This window comes from Bos javanicus, chromosome 13 (assembly GCF_032452875.1).
Source record: "Bos javanicus breed banteng chromosome 13, ARS-OSU_banteng_1.0, whole genome shotgun sequence".
Taxonomy (NCBI): Eukaryota; Metazoa; Chordata; class Mammalia; order Artiodactyla; family Bovidae; genus Bos; species Bos javanicus.
In genome coordinates this window covers 36421021-36439120 of record NC_083880.1, presented here as the reverse complement: position 1 = coordinate 36439120, position 18100 = coordinate 36421021, and the positions used below count along the sequence as shown (strand labels likewise).

At 38.8% G+C, this 18100-nt stretch overlaps 1 protein-coding gene across 1 annotated transcript in view; it reads right to left on the bottom strand.

Annotated features, from left to right (window-relative positions):
• MPP7 (MAGUK p55 scaffold protein 7) overlaps window positions 1-18100 on the bottom strand; it is a 225267-nt gene that overhangs the window by 155492 nt on the left and 51675 nt on the right. Inside the window, exon 2 of the mRNA XM_061436267.1 lies at window positions 13910-14064. Coding sequence (XP_061292251.1) covers window positions 13910-13946 — 37 coding nt within the window. The 5' untranslated portion in view covers window positions 13947-14064. The remainder of the gene's footprint in view (window positions 1-13909; window positions 14065-18100) is intronic.

The window sequence follows — 18100 nt, the reverse complement described above, 5'->3', positions numbered from 1 at the left end:
ATCAATAAAACCAAGAGCTGGTTCTTTGAAAAGAAACAAAACTAACTTACCAAGAAAAAAAAAAAAAAAGGACTCAAATAAATCAAGAATGAAAGAGTAGCTGTTACAACTGATACTACAAAAAGGAAAGGATCATTAAGGGACTACTACAAACAATATACACCAACAAATTGGACAACCTAGAAGAAATGGGTAAATTTCTTAGAAACATACAACCTACAAAGAGTGGGTCATAAAGAAACAGAAAATGTGGACAGACATTACTAGTAAGGAGATTGAATTAGTAATCAAAAACCTCTCAACAAGCAGAAGTCCAGGACCAGATGGCTGCACCATACCAAACATTCAAAGAATCAACACCAATCCTTCTCAAACTTCCAAAAAACAGAAGGACCACTTCCAAACTCATTTTACAAGGCCTGCATTACCCTAATAGCAAAACCAGGCAAGGACAATGCAAGAAAAGAAAATCACAAGCCAATATCCCTGATGAACATAGCTGTAAAAATCCTCAACAAAATATTAGCAAACCAAATTCAACATTACATTAAAAAGTGGATGCACCATAAGAAAGTGCATTTATTCCAGGTATGCAAGGATGGTTCAGCATCTGCAAATCAATTTGAGATACACATTAACAGAATAAATAATAAAAGTCATATGATCATCTCAATCGACGCAGAAAAAGCATGTGACTAGATTCAACACACCTTCATGATAAAAACTCTCAACAAAGTGGGTACAGTGGAAACACATCTCAATACAATAAAGGCCATCTATGACAAACCCAGAGTTAATATCATAGTCAGAGGGAAAAGCTGAAAGCATTTCTTCTAAGATGAGGAGCAGAACAAGGATGCTCCCTCTCACCACTTTTATTCAACAAAGTACTAGAAGTCCTAGTCATGGCAATCAGACAAAAGGAAGTAAAAGGCATCTAAATCAAGAAGGAAGAAGTAAAACTGTAACTCTTCACAGATGACAAGACATTATATATAGAAAACCCTAACAACTCCACCAAGGGAAGTTAGAATAAATAAATGGATTCACTAAAGTTGCAGGATACAAAATCACGGACAGAAATCTACTGTGTTTCCATACACTAAACTATCAGAGAAATTAAGAAAGCAATCCTATTTACAATTGCATCAAAAAGAATAAAATACTTAGAAATAATTTTTTTACCAATAAAATTAAAGACTTGCTCACTGAAAACTACGTCACTGATGAAAAACACTGAGAAACACAAATAAATGGGAAGATATTCCACACTTATGGACTGGAAGAATTAATATTGTTAAATGTCCCTACTACCCAAAGAAATCTACAAATTCAGTGCAATCCCTATGAACATTTCAATGGCATTTTCCACAGAAATAGAACAAACAATCATAAAATTTGTACAGAACCATAAAAGACCCCAACAGCTAAGGGAAGCTTAAGGAAGAAAAAGGTGGAGGCATGTTCCCTGATTTCAAACTATATCACAAAGCTCTAGTAAGCAAAACAGTATGGTAAGATGATAAAGAAAAAAAAAGACACATAGTCCAACTGAACAGAATAGAGAGCCCAGAAACAGGCATCTATGATCATTCAATTTATGACAAAGGAGCTAAGAATATACAATGGATAAAGGAGAGTTTCTTCAGTAACTGGTGTTGGACAGCTAAGACAGAAAAAAAAAAATGAAACTAGATCATTATCTTACACCTTACACAAAAGATTAACTCAAAATGGATTAAAGGTGTGACTCTAAGACCTGAAACCATAAAACTTCTAGAAGAAAACATAGGCTGGAAGCGTCTTTGACACTGGTCTGAGCAATGATTATTGGGATTTAACACTAGAAGCAAAAGCAGCAAAAGCAAAAATAAACAAGCAAGACTATGTAAATTTAAAAAGCTTTTGCATGGCAAAGGAAACCATCAACAAAATCAAAAGGCAACCTACAAAATAATAATGTTTGCAATTCATATATCTCATAAGGGGTTAAAAAGAAAGCAGGTTATCCGAATAGACATTTTTCCAAAGAAGACACACAGTGGGCCAACAGGTACATGAAAAGATGTTCAACATTGCTAATTATTAGAGAAATGCAAATCAAAACCACAGTGAGATAACGCCTCACACCTATTAGAATGGCTAGTATTAAAAAGGTAAGAAATAAGTTCTGATAAGGATGTGGAAAAAAGTGAATCGTAGTACACTGTTGGGGGATTGTAAATTGGTACAGCCACTATGGAGAACAGTATGGAGTTCTTCAAAAAAAAATTTTTAAGTAGCACTACCATATGATCCAGCATATCCATTTCTGGGTATTTACCCAAGGAAAATAAAAACACTAACTCAAAAAGATGTATGTTCATTACAACATTACTTACAATAGCCAAGATATGGAAATAACCTAAATGTCCACTGACAGATGGATAGTGAAAATATTTCACACACACACACACACACACACACAGAGGCATATTATTTAGCCTTTAAAAAAGCAAATGAAATCTCGCCATCTATAACAACATGGCTGGACCTGGAAAGTATTATGCTAAGTGAAATAAGATAGAGAAAGACAAATGCCATTTGATCTCACTTAAATGTGGAATCTAAAAAACAACAAGCAGCTCACAGATAATACGAACAAACTGGTGACCGCCAAAGGCGAGGGTGGGAGCTGGACAAAATGAGTGAAAGGAATAAAAAGGTACAAAATTCCAGTTATAACAAAAATAAGACATGGGGATGTGACGTACAAAAAGCATAACGATGTAGAAAAAACTGACCTGTGTCATTCAAGGGTCAACTGAACAAATGGCCAACAAGGACGTGAAACAAAGCTCGACATCATCAGTCATGTGTTGTTCAGCCGCTAAATCGCGTCCAGTGCTGAGACTCCATGGACTGTAGTACGCCAAGCTTGCCTGTCTTCCACCGTCTCCCAGAGCTTGCTCAAACTCACGTCCATTGAGCTACTGATGCCATTCAACCCTTTCATCCTCTTTTGTACCCTTCTCCTCCTGCCTTCCATTACCAGTATTAGTCATTAGGAAAATGCAAACAAAAACCACAGGGAGCTATCACTTCACACGTACTAGGATGACTGTAACTTTTAACATACATAAAATAACAAGTATGGACGAGGATATAAGCTCTCATCCTTTGGTGGTGGAAATATCAATTGTGCAGACTGCAGAAAACAGTCGGGTGCTTCCTCAGAAAGCTAAATTCAGAATCTGACCAGGAAATTCTGTCCCAAGGCACATACCTAAAAGAACTGAAATCAGAGATTTAAACAGATACTTGAACTGCAATGTCCATTACAGCATTACTCACAATAGCCAGAAAGTAAAAGCACCTCAAGTGTCCATCAACAGAAAAATGGATAAACAAAATTCAGCACACAGAAGCATACACACATATATACATACAGAAGAATATTCTTCAACCATAAAAGTGAATGAAGTTCTGATACATAGATCATAATGTGGATATTATCTTGTAAACATTATATTAATTGGTATAAGTCAGTCACAAAAGGACAAATATTGTATAACTCCATTTACAGGAAATATCTAAAACAGGCAAAACAGAAAGTAGAATGGTGACTGCCAGACACAGGTGGTGGGGGGCAAGTGGAGTCAAGTTAAGTGGATACAGAGTTTCTGTTTGGGGTGATGAAAATGTTTTGGAAATAAACAGTGGTGATGTTTGCACATTTTGAATATAATGAATGCTACTAAATTATACACTTCAAATGGTTAATGTATCAAATTTTATATGCATTTTACAATTTTTAAAAACTTCAAAGTAAAAAAAAAAACTACAGAGACATCACTAAATACTGCACTCCTTATAGCTAAGTAAGGAGTATAGCTAAAACAGGTCACACTGTAGCCATAAAGATTGCAAACTAAGCCTCAGACTGAAAGACAAATATTATGCAATGAATGAACATTACTGGCAAAATTATTGCTTGAGATGATTCTGTTGGACTCCACAATGGTGAAGGTATGCACGAGGAAGGGTGATTGCTATCACGTAGTCATGCTGGCAGATGCTGACCATACCTTTGCAAGAAACTATGGGCAGGACAGAAGCTGAGACGCAGACGCCACTTGTGAGCCACCGGGAGAAAATGCCACGTGGTGATTTTTCTATTCACCACTGAAAAAGCCACACAACTTGGAGAAAACCTCTTCATTTGGCTCATAAACATTGTGTGAGCAGAGACAAGATGAAAATAAGTGTACCGCTTCAGTTTAAAAGGAGCTCAAGCACCATGTAGACTGTAACCAAAAAAAAAAACCATACCCAAACGAGGATGCACACACTGCTTTTTGTTCACAGAGAACAGCTACCAGTTAACCACATGTCAGATGAGCTCGACTTGCTGTGAAAGGGAACCGTGAACACACAGAGCCTAACAACTCATTTCTATCCAGCAGCTTTTAAGGTATCATATGTTCACCTTCTGGCTCTTCAGTTCAGTTCAGTTCAGTTGCTCAGTCGTGTGGACTCTTTGCGACCCCATGAATCACAGCACACCAGGCCTCCCTGTCCATCACCAGCTCCCGGAGTTCACTCAGACTCACGTCCATCGAGTCAGTGATGTCATCCAGCCATCTCATCCTCTGTCGTCCCCTTCTCCTCCTGCCCCCAATCCCTCCCAGCATCAGAGTCTTGTCCAATGAGTCAACTCTTCGCATGAGGTGGCCAAAGTACTGGAGTTTCAGTGTGCCCAGGACACTGAAAAAATAACAATACTAACCTAGAATTCTATGCTTAGTAAGAATACCTTTCAAAATAAAGGCAATGAAAGCATGTCAGACATGATCACACAGAGAGTTGGACATCAGTAGACCTTCAATGATCAATAGATAAATGAAGCAGCCCTTCGATAATGGAAGCTCTAAAGATTTTTACATTAGAAAAGTTATTTTGGATTAAAATACCAAATTGTAAGATGCTCTAAATATGAAATAAAAGACTCTTCATTGTTTGGATTTTTTTAACTGTCCACGTGTGCTCACTCAGTCATGTCCAACTATTTGAGACCTTATGGATTGTAGCCCACCCATGGGATTTTTCTAGGCAAGAATACAGGATAACAAAAGAGGTACAGATTAAGAGGAGATTTTATAATAAAGGGTGCATGTTGTAATTTCTAAGATAGCTACTAAAAAAAAGAGAAAGAGCAAGTATAACTTCAAAATAATTAGCTGGGAAATTTAAAATGATAAAAGGATTCAAACGAACCCCCTCCCCCAAAAAAGAAACAGAAAAGAACGGTAGTAAAGACTCCTTCCAACACACTGCACAACTGTGAAAATCTGAGATAATAAGAAAGGAGAATTATAGGCTAAACTCACTCATAAACACAGACATTAAAGTTGGACATAAAACGTGAGCAAATCAAATTAAGTAGGCTATATGAAAAGGATGATAAATTGTGAGCAAATTGGATTTATCCCTAAAATGGTTTGACATTCAAAACTTAGTGAGATTAGTCAGTCTGTTCAATAAATGGTGCTGGGAAAACTGGACATGTAAAAAAAAAAAAAAAAAGAATGAAATTAGACCATTCTTTAACACCAAACACATAAATAAGCTCAAAGTAGATTAAAGACCTAATGTGAGACCAGACCTACCAAACTCCTAGAGGAAAACATAGTCAGAATACTCTGACATAAATCAGAACAGTATCTTTTTCGATCCATCTCCCAGAAAAATGGAAGTTAAAAACAAAAATAAACAAATGGGACCTACTTAAACTCAAAAGCTTTTGCACAGCAAAGGAAACAACAAACTAAATGAAAAGGCAACCCACAGACTGGGAGATCATATTTGTAAATGATGTGATCAACAAGGGATTAGTCTTCAAAATTTACAAACAGCTCATGATACGTAACAGAATTAAAACAAGCAACCCATTCAAAAAACAGGCAGAAGACCCAAATAGACATGTCTATTTCTCCAAAGACAACATACAGATGGCCAACAGACACATGAAAAGATGTTCAACATCAATAATTATTAGAGAAATGCAAATCAAAACTACAATAAGATATCACTTTACATCAGTCAGAATGGCTATCATCAAAAAAATCCACAAATGATAAATGCTGGAGAGGGTATGGAGAGAAGCTAACCCTCTGCATTGTTGATGGGGATGTAAATTGATACAGTCACTATGGAGAATAGTAGGGAGGCTCCTTAAATTAAAAAAAACTAAAAACAGAACTACCACATGACCCTGAAATCCCACTCTTGGGCACAGATCTAGAGAAAAACATGATCCGAAAAGATCCATGCACCCCAGTGTTCACTGCAGCACTGTTTACAATAGCCAAGACATGGAAGCAACCTAAATGTCCCTTGAGAGAGGACTGGATAAAGAAGATGTGGTATGTATATACAATGGAATATTACTTGGCCATTAAAAAAGAATGAAATAATGCCATTTGCAGCAACATGGATGGACCTAGAGATTGTCATACTGAGTGAAGTAAGACAGCAAGAGAAGGAGAAGTATCATATGACATCCCTTAAACATAGACTCTAAAAAGGAATGATACAAATGAACTTACAAAACAGAAAGAGACTCACAGACTGGATGCCAGGGGAAGGAATGGGAGGATAGAGAGTTTGGGATGGACATGCACACACTGCTATACTTAGATGGAAAACCAACCAGGACCTATTGTACAGCATATGGAACTCTGCTGAGTGTTATGTGGACGTGAGGGCAGTTTAGGGGAGAATAAACACATGTACGTGTATGGCTGAGTTCCTTGGCTATTCACCTGAAAGTATCATAACATTGTTAATCAGCTATACCCCAATACAAAATAAAGTTTTTTTAAAAAATCAGTGAGATTTGTTATATTGAGATTTACATGAAACAAATCATATTGATTACAATAATAAATAAAAAGCACTTGATAAAATTCAATGGCTAATCATTGGAAAAAAAAGTTTTCTGCAAACTAAGAATAAAAGGAAACTTCCTTAATCTAATAAAAGGCACACATGAACAAAACCTTGAGCAAATATGATAAAGAAGAAACAAGAAACATTGACGTGATTCCTTTTCAGATCTAGAACTAAAAATGAGGATGGTACAGGTCACGCTGACATCAACACTGTAATGAGGGTACCAGCGGGCAGCTGTGTGAGCAGGGGAGAGAAGGTGGTCTTCACAACCTCATGGTGGGACAACTGGACATCCTGGAGCCCAACTCACACCTTATACGAAAATCTGTTCTAGAGCATTAAAATCAAAATGTAAAAGAAAGGAGGAGCAACTTCCTGACCGTAAGCTAAGGAAATATTTCATGAATAAAATATAGACATCACTAACCATAAAGTCCATGATAATGAGCTACACTGAAATGTGTACCTTCTACATGTGGACCAGGGAAGGAAGCATGAAGGAGAAGACAGCCCCAGATGGAGAAAGGATGGTATCACACGGGTAACCAGCAAAGCTTATGAAGCACAGAATGCATAACATAAAAACATGTCCTACACAGAAGACCAGGCACTTCAAAAATGAGCAGAAGATTTAAATTGGTACTTCAACAAAGAGGAAATCTAAGTTGCCAATGTGAAAATGTGTCCAACCTCATAAATAACCAAGAAATGAAAATGAAAACTATTCAATACCATGAGCTATCACTACACATGGACCACAGTGAGCAACAGATACAGGAGATGAAGAGACAGGATCACTCCCGCATTCTGGAGGAGAAGGAAAGGGACTGAAGGCAGAGTTAATCATGGGTCACGCTTACATGTTGAAGGTATCATAAAAACCCCAGTACTATGGATCCAGCGAGTTTCTACACACCAGGAGGCTGATGGACCCCAACTCCCTGGGATAGAGTCTTCTGATCTCTGGACCCCTCCATACCTCACCCTACATATCTCTTCACCTGCATCCTTCACCATGTCCTTTATTATGTGATATAATATAATATAACCTGACAAAGGGCTCCCCTGGTGGTTCAAATGGTAAAGATTCCACCTGCCAATGCAGGAGACACCAGTTCAATCCCTGGGTTGGGAAGATTCCCTGGAGGAGAAAAGAGCAACCCACGCCAGTATTCTTGCCTGGGAAATCCTATGGACAGAGGAGCCTAGTGGGCTACAGTCCATGGGGTCTCAAAAGAGTCAGACATGACTTAGCAACTAAACAACAACAATCTGACAAAGACAAGGTCAATGTTTCCCTTAGTTCTTTGAGCTGTTCTAGAACATGACTGAATGCAAGGATGCAGTTATGGGAACCTCTGACTTGCAGCCGAGCTAGATAGAAATTGGGGTAACCCGAGGACCTAGTGCTTGTAATTGGTATCTGAAATGGTGGGAAGTCTCAGGGAGCTGCACCCATAACCTGTGAGGTTGGCGCCACCTCCAGTGTGTGTCAGAACTGAACTGTAAGACACCAGGCTGGAGTCGCAGAGAAAAAAAACCCACAGAACTGGTGTCAGAATCACTGTGTGTCAGAAGGACTGTCTACACAAGTAACCTACACTTCCCCTTTACAGACCAGAAGGTCTTAAAGTCAGTATTACAAAATCATTGTCACAGGCAGAGACGATCAAAAAGTAGATAGTCAAAAAATAAAGAAGAAAAACAAGTACAGAGGTATGTCAAGCAGTAAAAACATTTTGCTTTTCCTCTGGATTTTGTAATATTTATTTTATGTATCCACTTTTGGAAGGAAAGTTATGACCAACCTAGATAGCATATTCAAAAGCAGAGCCATTACTTTGCCAACAAAGGTCCGTCTAGTCAAAGCTATGGTTTTTCCTGTGGTCATGTATGGATATGAGAGTTGGACTGTGAAGAAAGCTGAGTGCTGAAGAACTGATGCTTTTGAACTGTGGTGTTGGAGAAGACTCTTGAGAGTCCCTTGGACTGCAAAGAGATCCAACCAGTCCATTCTGAAGGAGATCAGCCCTGGGATTTCTTTGGAAGGAATGATGCTAAAGCTGAAACTCCAGCACTTTGGCCACCTCATGCGAAGAGTTGACTCATTGGAAAAGACTCTGATGCTGGGAGGGATTGGGGGCAGGAGGAGAAGGGGACGACAGAGGATGAGATGGCTGGATGGCATCACTGACTCGATGGACGTGAGTCTGAGTGAACTCCGGGAGCTGGTGATGGACAGGGAGGCCTGGCGTGCTGTGATTCATGAGGTCGCAAAGAGTCGGACACAACTGAGTGACTGATCCGATCTGATCTGATCCACTTTTAAAATTTTATAATTTATTATTTTTTTCACATTCTACATCGTCACCTAAAAAAAAAATTCATACACTGTAATTCCATTTATAAAGCTCAACGACAGGCAAAATTAAACCAAAGTGCCTAGGGATGTTTAAATCGTATCTTTTGTGCACCATGTGAGGTAGGAATCTTTTCCTTTTCTGTCCATCTCTAAAGAAGTTGTGTGTGTGTGTGAGTCGCTCAGTCATGTCCAACTCTTTGCAACCCCATGGACTATAGCCCACCAGGCTCCTCTGTCCATGGAAATTTCCCAGGCAAGGATCCTGCAGTGGGTTGCCATTCCCTTCTCCAAGGAATCTGCCCGACCCAGGGACTGAACCCAGGTCTTCTGTGTTGCAGGCAGATTCTTCAGTCTGAGCCACCAGGGAAGAGGAGGTGCTGAATGGGAAGAAGTGCTTGGATTGCTCTCAGAGTGTTCAATTTCTTTACTCAGGTGGTGGTCACTTGAATTATAATCACTTTTAAAACTGTATTATAAAAAGTTTTATATGCATTTCTGTATATATATATATTACATTTCACATCATATGATATTTGTAAAATCCAGACCTAATGAATTTATAAAACTAATACTAACATTTAAGCACTATGCAGGGAAAGAATGATCCCATAAAATTCAGAACAGAATGGTACTATCACAGGAACAAAACAAGATCAGCTCTCTGGTTGATAAAAGCTGTTTTTCAAAGAGGACAGGTAACAATTCAGATACTCCTACACACATACACTGTGTAAATAAATAATTAGGTAGAAGGATGGTGGATATATGGCAGCCAGTGGGATCTACAGACAAGAGAAAGAGGCTAAAACGACTTATTTCCTATGGATTAGAGCTGGAAACATCAGTAAGTACTCACAAAAACCATTAATGTCATCAAACACAAGGAAAACCTAAGGAAACTTCAGAGCCATGCTCACACTTAGCTTAATATACTTACAGATGATTGCACGTAGAAATGTTCATATATGAGCAACACTATGCAAAGCTATCATCTAGATCTTGGCTTCTACTCCATTCCCTAATGGTCCTTTGAAAACTGGCTGATTCTAAATGGGGCATGGCAAGATCAACCCAGAGCACCTCATCGTGCCCAAAGGAAGGAAGCATTAAAAACAAACCCTCGGTGGATGGGGATATGTCAAAGAAACGAACTGAAAAAGCTCCTGTGCCCAAAGCTGGGGCAATCTGAACCACCAAATAAATGAAGTAGAACTGGGTGATGTCCCAAAGTATAAACAAACATCCAAGAATCCACACTGATACAGACTGAATAAACTGATGGGAGAGAAGAGACAAATTATTTCAAACAACTTACATGGATACTTCACCCGGAAGGAAAGGGGGCAGGGCACACTCTCCTCCAGAGTAGGTGGCACGTAGAGACTGCTGGTTCTTCAACAGGGAAATATGTTAAGATTTGATTAGATCCCTGTCTCCTCCCATGTCCAACTAGTCCAACTAGTTTGGACTAAAATTCCAAATAATGTAAATACAATTTTTTTTAATTATTAAGATTTTGAAATCCTCTTGGAAAGGTCTTCTTAAGCAGAAGGAAAAAAGCATTCACCATTTAGAATATACCTGCCCATATGAACATTTTCAACTTCTATTTAACAATGGTACTATTTAAGGAAGAAAAAAAGGGCAAATGACTGATGAGGAAAAATGGTGTTCAACCTAAAATGACCCAAAGGATTAATATCCAAAACACAAATAAAGAGATACTGCAAATAAATAAGAAAGTGATAAACCAATAGAATGATGGGAAAGGGATATGAACAAACCAACCAGAGGAATAAATGACCATTAAAAAAGTGTTCAATGTCAGGACTGATGCACACTTCACACTTAAGACACCCTGTTTTCCCCCATCAGATCAGTAAAAATTATAAGGATAGAATACTGAATATTGACAAGAACGCAGTGGAAATGATTTTGAATGCAATGTCCACATACTGTTAAGTGGTCCAACCCCTCTACAGAACAATCTGGCAACATCTATTAAATGCATACATCTTTTCTCCTAAAATAATACAAAAGTAACAAAACCAGGGCTTTCATTAAGAGTAGTCTGGTTCGTTAAACTGTTACACAATAGAAAAACTATGCATTCACTTAAAAGAAATTGGAGGATATACATATATTTATATATATAGGCATATATATACACACACACCTCATAGAAATACCTCTTTGAGACATATTATTTGGTGTAGAAGAAAAGCTATGGAATAATCCACAGAGTATGATAAAATCTGTGATTAAAACATAAAAAAGACAAAACAATGATATTTATGTACATACACTTTTACGTACATATGCATGTAAGTGTTTAATGTACAGAAAATTCTTGCAGGACACTCATCAAACAGAAAGAAAAGGACATGGAGGGTAAGGGAGAAAAGTGGTTGAAAAGATTTCTTTCCTTTTTTATCTATGTGTCTTTGACAGCAGGAATGTTCTTCTGCGTTACTTGTATAACTAACTGTTTCAGAGAAAGAAGAAGTGGTAGAAGTTTACACAGGAAGTATTTCCCCACGTGAGCACTGGGGTCATTGTGAGTCCCCCCCTGTTCTTGCATGAGGTCTGCCTTCAGCTATGCTAACTCTGTTCCCTGGGAGACTTAGAACAGCAACCTCCTTGCTAAGCAACCTGCTAACAGTATCAATGACCCCTGACTGGCCAAGGGCATGTGGCCTACAGGGAAGGACAGGGAACCTCAGCACATCACAGGTGCCCACACCCTGGGGCGCCCCTGACCGTGGTGACTCTTGTAACAGTCTCCTCTGCCCAGTGCCAACCTTGCTGGGACATGCTGGGCAAAAAAATACTGCAAAGCCAGGTGTGTCACAGCAGCATTTCAGGTTTGCACCAAGCAGACCTGGGAGTATCCTTTCTCCATTCTAAACAGCCTATGGTATTTTTTTATGATTGACGCCTAAACTATAAATACTCCATTTTAATCATTCCCCATGTTAGGTGTAATCAACAAAAATATTTTGCATTCAATTAAACTAAGGCATTTTTTGGTGAATGGCAAAGCATAAAACTTATTCATTACATAAACTGTAGTAAATTTATGGTTCAAATAAATTTTATCTATAATTTCCCAAACCACTACGGAAACTTAAATCATTCATTTTATATAGTCGAACACAATGTGGGACTACATAAAAATTGAAAAGAAAAAAAAATTTTTTTTTCCAAAGGAGCTGCTTCCAAGTTCACGTCTTGAGAAAAAAAGATTTTCATGCAATTTAAAAATCAAAATCACTTCCTAAGGAAAACTAATGCTCAGTATAAATCACAGTAGAAAAACATCACTCTTGATGGATAAAGAGGAGACAAAATTTGCCAAAGTGAATATCTCAGCCTGAAATAGCGAAGAATGACCTGAGAACACAGTGCAAATGAGAAGGCCAGGGTAACCTACACAACACAAAATCACATCTGTGATTTGGCTCTTTTGAAACTATGGTGCCCGGACCCGTCCAGGATGAGACAGGTCTCGGTTGGTTGCAGAAGGCTGTTGGGACCAAGTCAGCGTGGTCAGTGCCACAAAGAACATCCCTCATAGTCACATTCTTTGCCACCCCTGCTTTTGAGTGGTCTTAAAAACTCACGCCGGACTTCCCTGGTGGTACAATGGATAACAATCTGCCTGCCAACGCAGAGAACAATGCATTTGATCCCTGATCCAGGAGGATCCCACATTCCAGGAAGCACCTAAGTGTGCTACAACCACTGACCCTGTGCTCTACCACAAGAGAAGCCCCCATGTTGAGAAACGCATGTACCGCAACTAGAGAGTAGCCCCCATTCACTCTCAATAAAAATAGACAACTTAAAAAAAAAAAATGCAAGCTATAGCTCCCCAACCCCAGTTACATTCTGTTTTAATAATTCTGAGGAGGGTCCAGGAATTTACATTTTTTTAAAAGTGCTAACTCTGGGGAATTCCAGAAAAGGGGCACTGACCACCCCCACCCCACCTCCTGAATCAGAGCAGAGGAGGGCATTTCACACATATCTACATGCGTGAGCTTTTTTCCCTTTCTTGGAAATCTTTATTCTAAGTATCACTAATTCTTACAACTGATAACAAGGTGAAATATTTGTTTTAATTGAGTCCTTTAATGACATATATCAACTGCAGAACAGTTTGTATCTCTAGACAAGAAGAAAGAAAATGGAAAAAAACGGGGAGGAGGGGGCAGGGGGTGTGGAGAAAAAAATGAGAGGTCTGAGCAAATATGGCCCAAGAAATTCATAGTTATGATTAAACTGGAGCAGAGGGTAATATGAGTAGCATGAAACTGTCCACACTCTTCTGTATCTTTAAAAAACTTAATTTAAAAAAAAGTGTAAATGTACGACATTATTCCAAAACGCAGGAGAGGACAAGAGCATCGGTAGGAGCCGTCACTACCCGGAGAAAGCCACTTCCGCCCACGCCCTGAGGTCACGTTCATCCTGGAAAGCCAAGGTTGGCCCTGGCGTTGGTTACGGAACAACAGCATGACCTGTCTGCACTGGCTTAAAGCAATGCGGGTTTTCGGTGTGAAAAGGATGTTTGTAAGGATGGGAGGGGAAGCGCCCTTGTGGGCTCTGTACCTGTGTCGTTCCCCGAGCCTGTGGACAGTGCGGGCATGATGCTGAGCCCGGCCGGTGCTGCCAACTCACTCCCCTGGAAGGCGGCCGAGATGCCAACCCCTGCAGCCACTCCCGGGCCGACTACCGAGATGTGTGTGTCCCCGTGCAGGCGGTTTCTACAAAGAAAAGGAACACATTAAAAAACAGAAGAGGCAGGATGACTACATTGCAACTTGCTGTAACTAATTCAAAATGCTGATCCCAACACATTATGAGATCACAAGCTTCACCGTTTCGTCTAGAGAGCACAGACAAATAGGAAGTGGGAGAGTTTTTGATTTTGACGTGGGACTTCTAATTAAAAACACGCAAGTTCTTCGTGCATGTGTCAAGCCTTCTGTAAAGATTTTTACAGTTGCTTTAAAAATCGCTGACGGCACAGATGGAGGACTTAAGGAAGCTTTTGTAAGCCAGTATCATTCTAAAACTCTTCCCCTTCATTAGAATTCTAAACTGTATTTCTAAATGTAGAAAAGAGTCTGTAAGTTGTCAACAACTTAGAACTAATTTAAGTAGGTCATCCTAATACGACAACTGCAAATTTGCTAACTGAAGATCACACACGACCTTGAAAGAATACTCGGATTAAAGCAAGATGTCATTTTAGATTTACAGAACTGTCGATAATCTAAACTAAACCTCACAATCCAAGCTAATAAATGAAAATAAATTGTTGTAGTAAAAGCTAAGCTTTGCTGGATCTTGAAAAATATTGATTCTTTAAATAACTGTTTTCAGTAATGTTTATCCCCAAATAAGCAGTAAAGGCACTATTGTATAATAACTAAAAGCAAGGGCTCTAGAGTTTGGCTCAGTCTCTAATCCTGCTAGCCCTGTGATCTAGTTGTTTAACCTCATTAAGCCTTAATTTCCTTATGTGCAAATGAAGATAATGGCAATTTAGAGTTGCTTGACCTTCCAATGAGCCAGAGGATACAAAACAGCATCCTGCAAACAATGAATATGATGACCGGGTTTTTTAAATTCAGGTAATGAGATTATAAAATGAAAACATAAAAGTAGCAAGATTAAAATTTACATTGGCCTGACACCTAGAAGGAGGCCATGTGGTTTAAATTTGGACCACAGCTGCCTAATAACGGAAAATACACTGCATTTACATTTTTCAGAAATCAGAAGAACCACACAATGGGTTTAAACTCACTTTTTAGTGCATTTCCCCTCCCACCCCGTTCTCTATAAAGCAAGATCAGTGATTTAAAAGCATATTTTAACATATATTAACAAGAAAAACAGATACTGTAAACATTTGAAAAACTGGCTCACTTCAATTCTTAAAAGCGTTTAAATTGCTGATTCACATTACAGAATAAAGAAAATGAGCTTGCCAAATTCTTCGTGAAGAAACCCAGACTATAAAATTCTATTAGAGCTTTCTAAATTAGCTTTTTAATTATCAAAGTAAATATTAGTATAAAAATATTCACCATCAAAAAGACTATCTTGGACCAAGTAACCGGGTGCAGTGTCTTGAGTTCTGTTTTATGTTACAAAGGTTAACGTGGTGAAAATATGCATACAAATCCATACAGAGATCCTCTCTGTGTTAATTAAAAATGTGGTGGCTGTTATTTTAAATACCAAGTGAAAATACAAATTACTAAGCTAAAAATAAGACAAAAAGGGAAAATCAAAGTTTCATTAACCCACATCTCTGAAGCTATTTTTCCTAATAATTTTAAAAGGTAACACTGCTTCGTTTTCATAAGCTATCCTAACAATCCAGATTCAGATTCAACTACATAAAAGTTTTCCTCTATTCAAACACAAAGAAAATAAAAAACAGACCATACGTAATTTTAAAAATGCATTCAATTAGTAAACTTTTGTTCTGCTGCCGAGAAGAAAAGGAAAAACGGTTATAATTTGTAAAATGTATGCACACATATTTCTACCATTAGGACAAAACGTATATATGCAGGTATTTATTATAGTGTGTATGTATGTAATTTAAGTTCTTTATGCCATAAATCACAATTTGTATGGTACAGATTATCTAACTACAGAAATACACATACTACATAATCTATACCATGCAAACTACAACTTTCCTCAAGCCTTAAAGAATTTACAATGTTTTAATTTCATAAACCACATACAGCATATAATAAATCGATTTATGCTTGTAACAAACATCCTATTAAAACTAAAAACCACCTTACATTTCACATCAAAACATCCTTCTGAGTTGATGCTGCAGCCTTCCACGTATGCCATAGACAGAAGATTTTATCGTAGCATTTCTCACCTTTTATTTCATAGTAAACACTCAAGGTAATTTTTTCCAAAAATGTATTATTTAAGAAATATACGCTACAAGGTAATTATGTTCTCAGAACATATACAAGTATATCAATAAAAAAAAATAAGTGGCTTGATAAAATCTCATCAGGGAAAATGGTTAATATTCTGTGGAACGAAGCGGAGTTGCTGGGTTTAACTTTCAAACTGAGTTAAATTTCTGTAGTAATCATGATATTTTCTTTGGCTAAACTTACTGAAAATGCTTTGGAATTTGTCAGAACCCAGTTGTGATTATTACTGACTGTTGTATGGAATCGATTTACTACAACACAAAAATACCAGCTGTTACAGTATGTCCTGAGAGGGATTACCGAATATTCTTAAATTGAAGTTCAATCCATCTTTCCATAAAAAACAAAAAAGAGAGACCCGAACGCCAGGAACGAAACCGGTGTCAAGTGCACCTGAAACATTTACAATCCCCAACAGAACTATTACAACCCTCCTCTAAAAGGGCTTATTTTTGAAATTTCATTATTCCAGTCATACCTTGCTTCTATATATCACACTGTATCAGGTTCTGCTGGCATCGATCATGTGGAAACAGTGAAATATGTGAAGGTCCTGAGCCTACAATGTTCAATTTCTACCCGCCCTGGGCAGCCCTTTAGGGGCTCCCGGGGCTCTTGTGACATCTAGTGGTCAACCACAGAAGTGCAAGCATCTGTAGCAGAAAGCGTTCTAAGATCTCCATTTTTAAAAAAAAAATTTGTCTTCATTGCATCCAGTGAAATAATTATCTGAAAAATTTTTATTAATGTGCACACACACTCCTCCTGTGTGTCTCCTCTACTCTCAATACTTCACTACAACACTACTTCATTTCTGACACCTGATGTGGTTTTCTACACATCAAGCAATCCTGTGACCCAGCTGGGTGTCCTTCAATCTAACTCAGTTCTGACACCATCTATCTGGAGACAGCACCAGACCCCACAGGGTGAGGGCTCAGTCCTATAAGATGAGCCCCCTTCTAATGTTTATATCAGATCCAGGTTGTCACCTGTCACCTGTGCTTCTGACAAATCAGAGGTTCCCACAACTCCCTGAGGTTCAGCCCTCAGCACTCAGGGGAACATTTGCTTATTAGATTGAGGGTGGGTGCTCAGTCATGTCCAACTCTTTGTAGCGCCATGAACTGTAGCCCACCAGGCTCCTCTGTCCATGAGATTTTCCAGGCAAGAAGACTGAAGCGGGTTGCCATGCCCTCCTCCAGGGAATCTTCCCAGCCCAGGGTTCGTGCCCTCTCTTGTGTCTCCTGCATTAGCAGGCAGGTTCTTTACCACTTAACGCCACCTGGGAAGCCCACTTATTACATTACTGGTTAGTTATAAAAGGAAAGAATAAGGAACAGTCAGAGAGAAGAGACACACAGGGTAAGGTGTGTGGGGCGGGGAGCGGAGTTCCCATGCCGTCCCCAGAAGCAACGTCCTTCCCAGATCTCCACATGTCCTCCAACCTCGAAGCTCTCCAGACCCTACACTTTTGGGCTATTATGGAGGTTTCATTACACAGGCATGATTGATAAATCCCTGGCCTTTGGTGACTGAACTCACTCTCCAGCCCCTCTCTCTTCCCAGGAGGTCGTCTGGTGGGACTGAAACTTGCAACCCTCCAATCAAGGCTGGTTCCCCAGTAACCAGCTCCATCCACAAGGGCTTCCCAAAAGTCACCCCATTAACACAAAGGTATGACTGAAAGTAGTAAAAACAAAGGGCACTTTCATCACTCTTATCACTTAGGAAATCTCAAGGGTTTCAGAAGCAGAGAGGGTTACATAGACACGGTTATACACACAGTTATTAACACAGATAAACAGGAAATCAA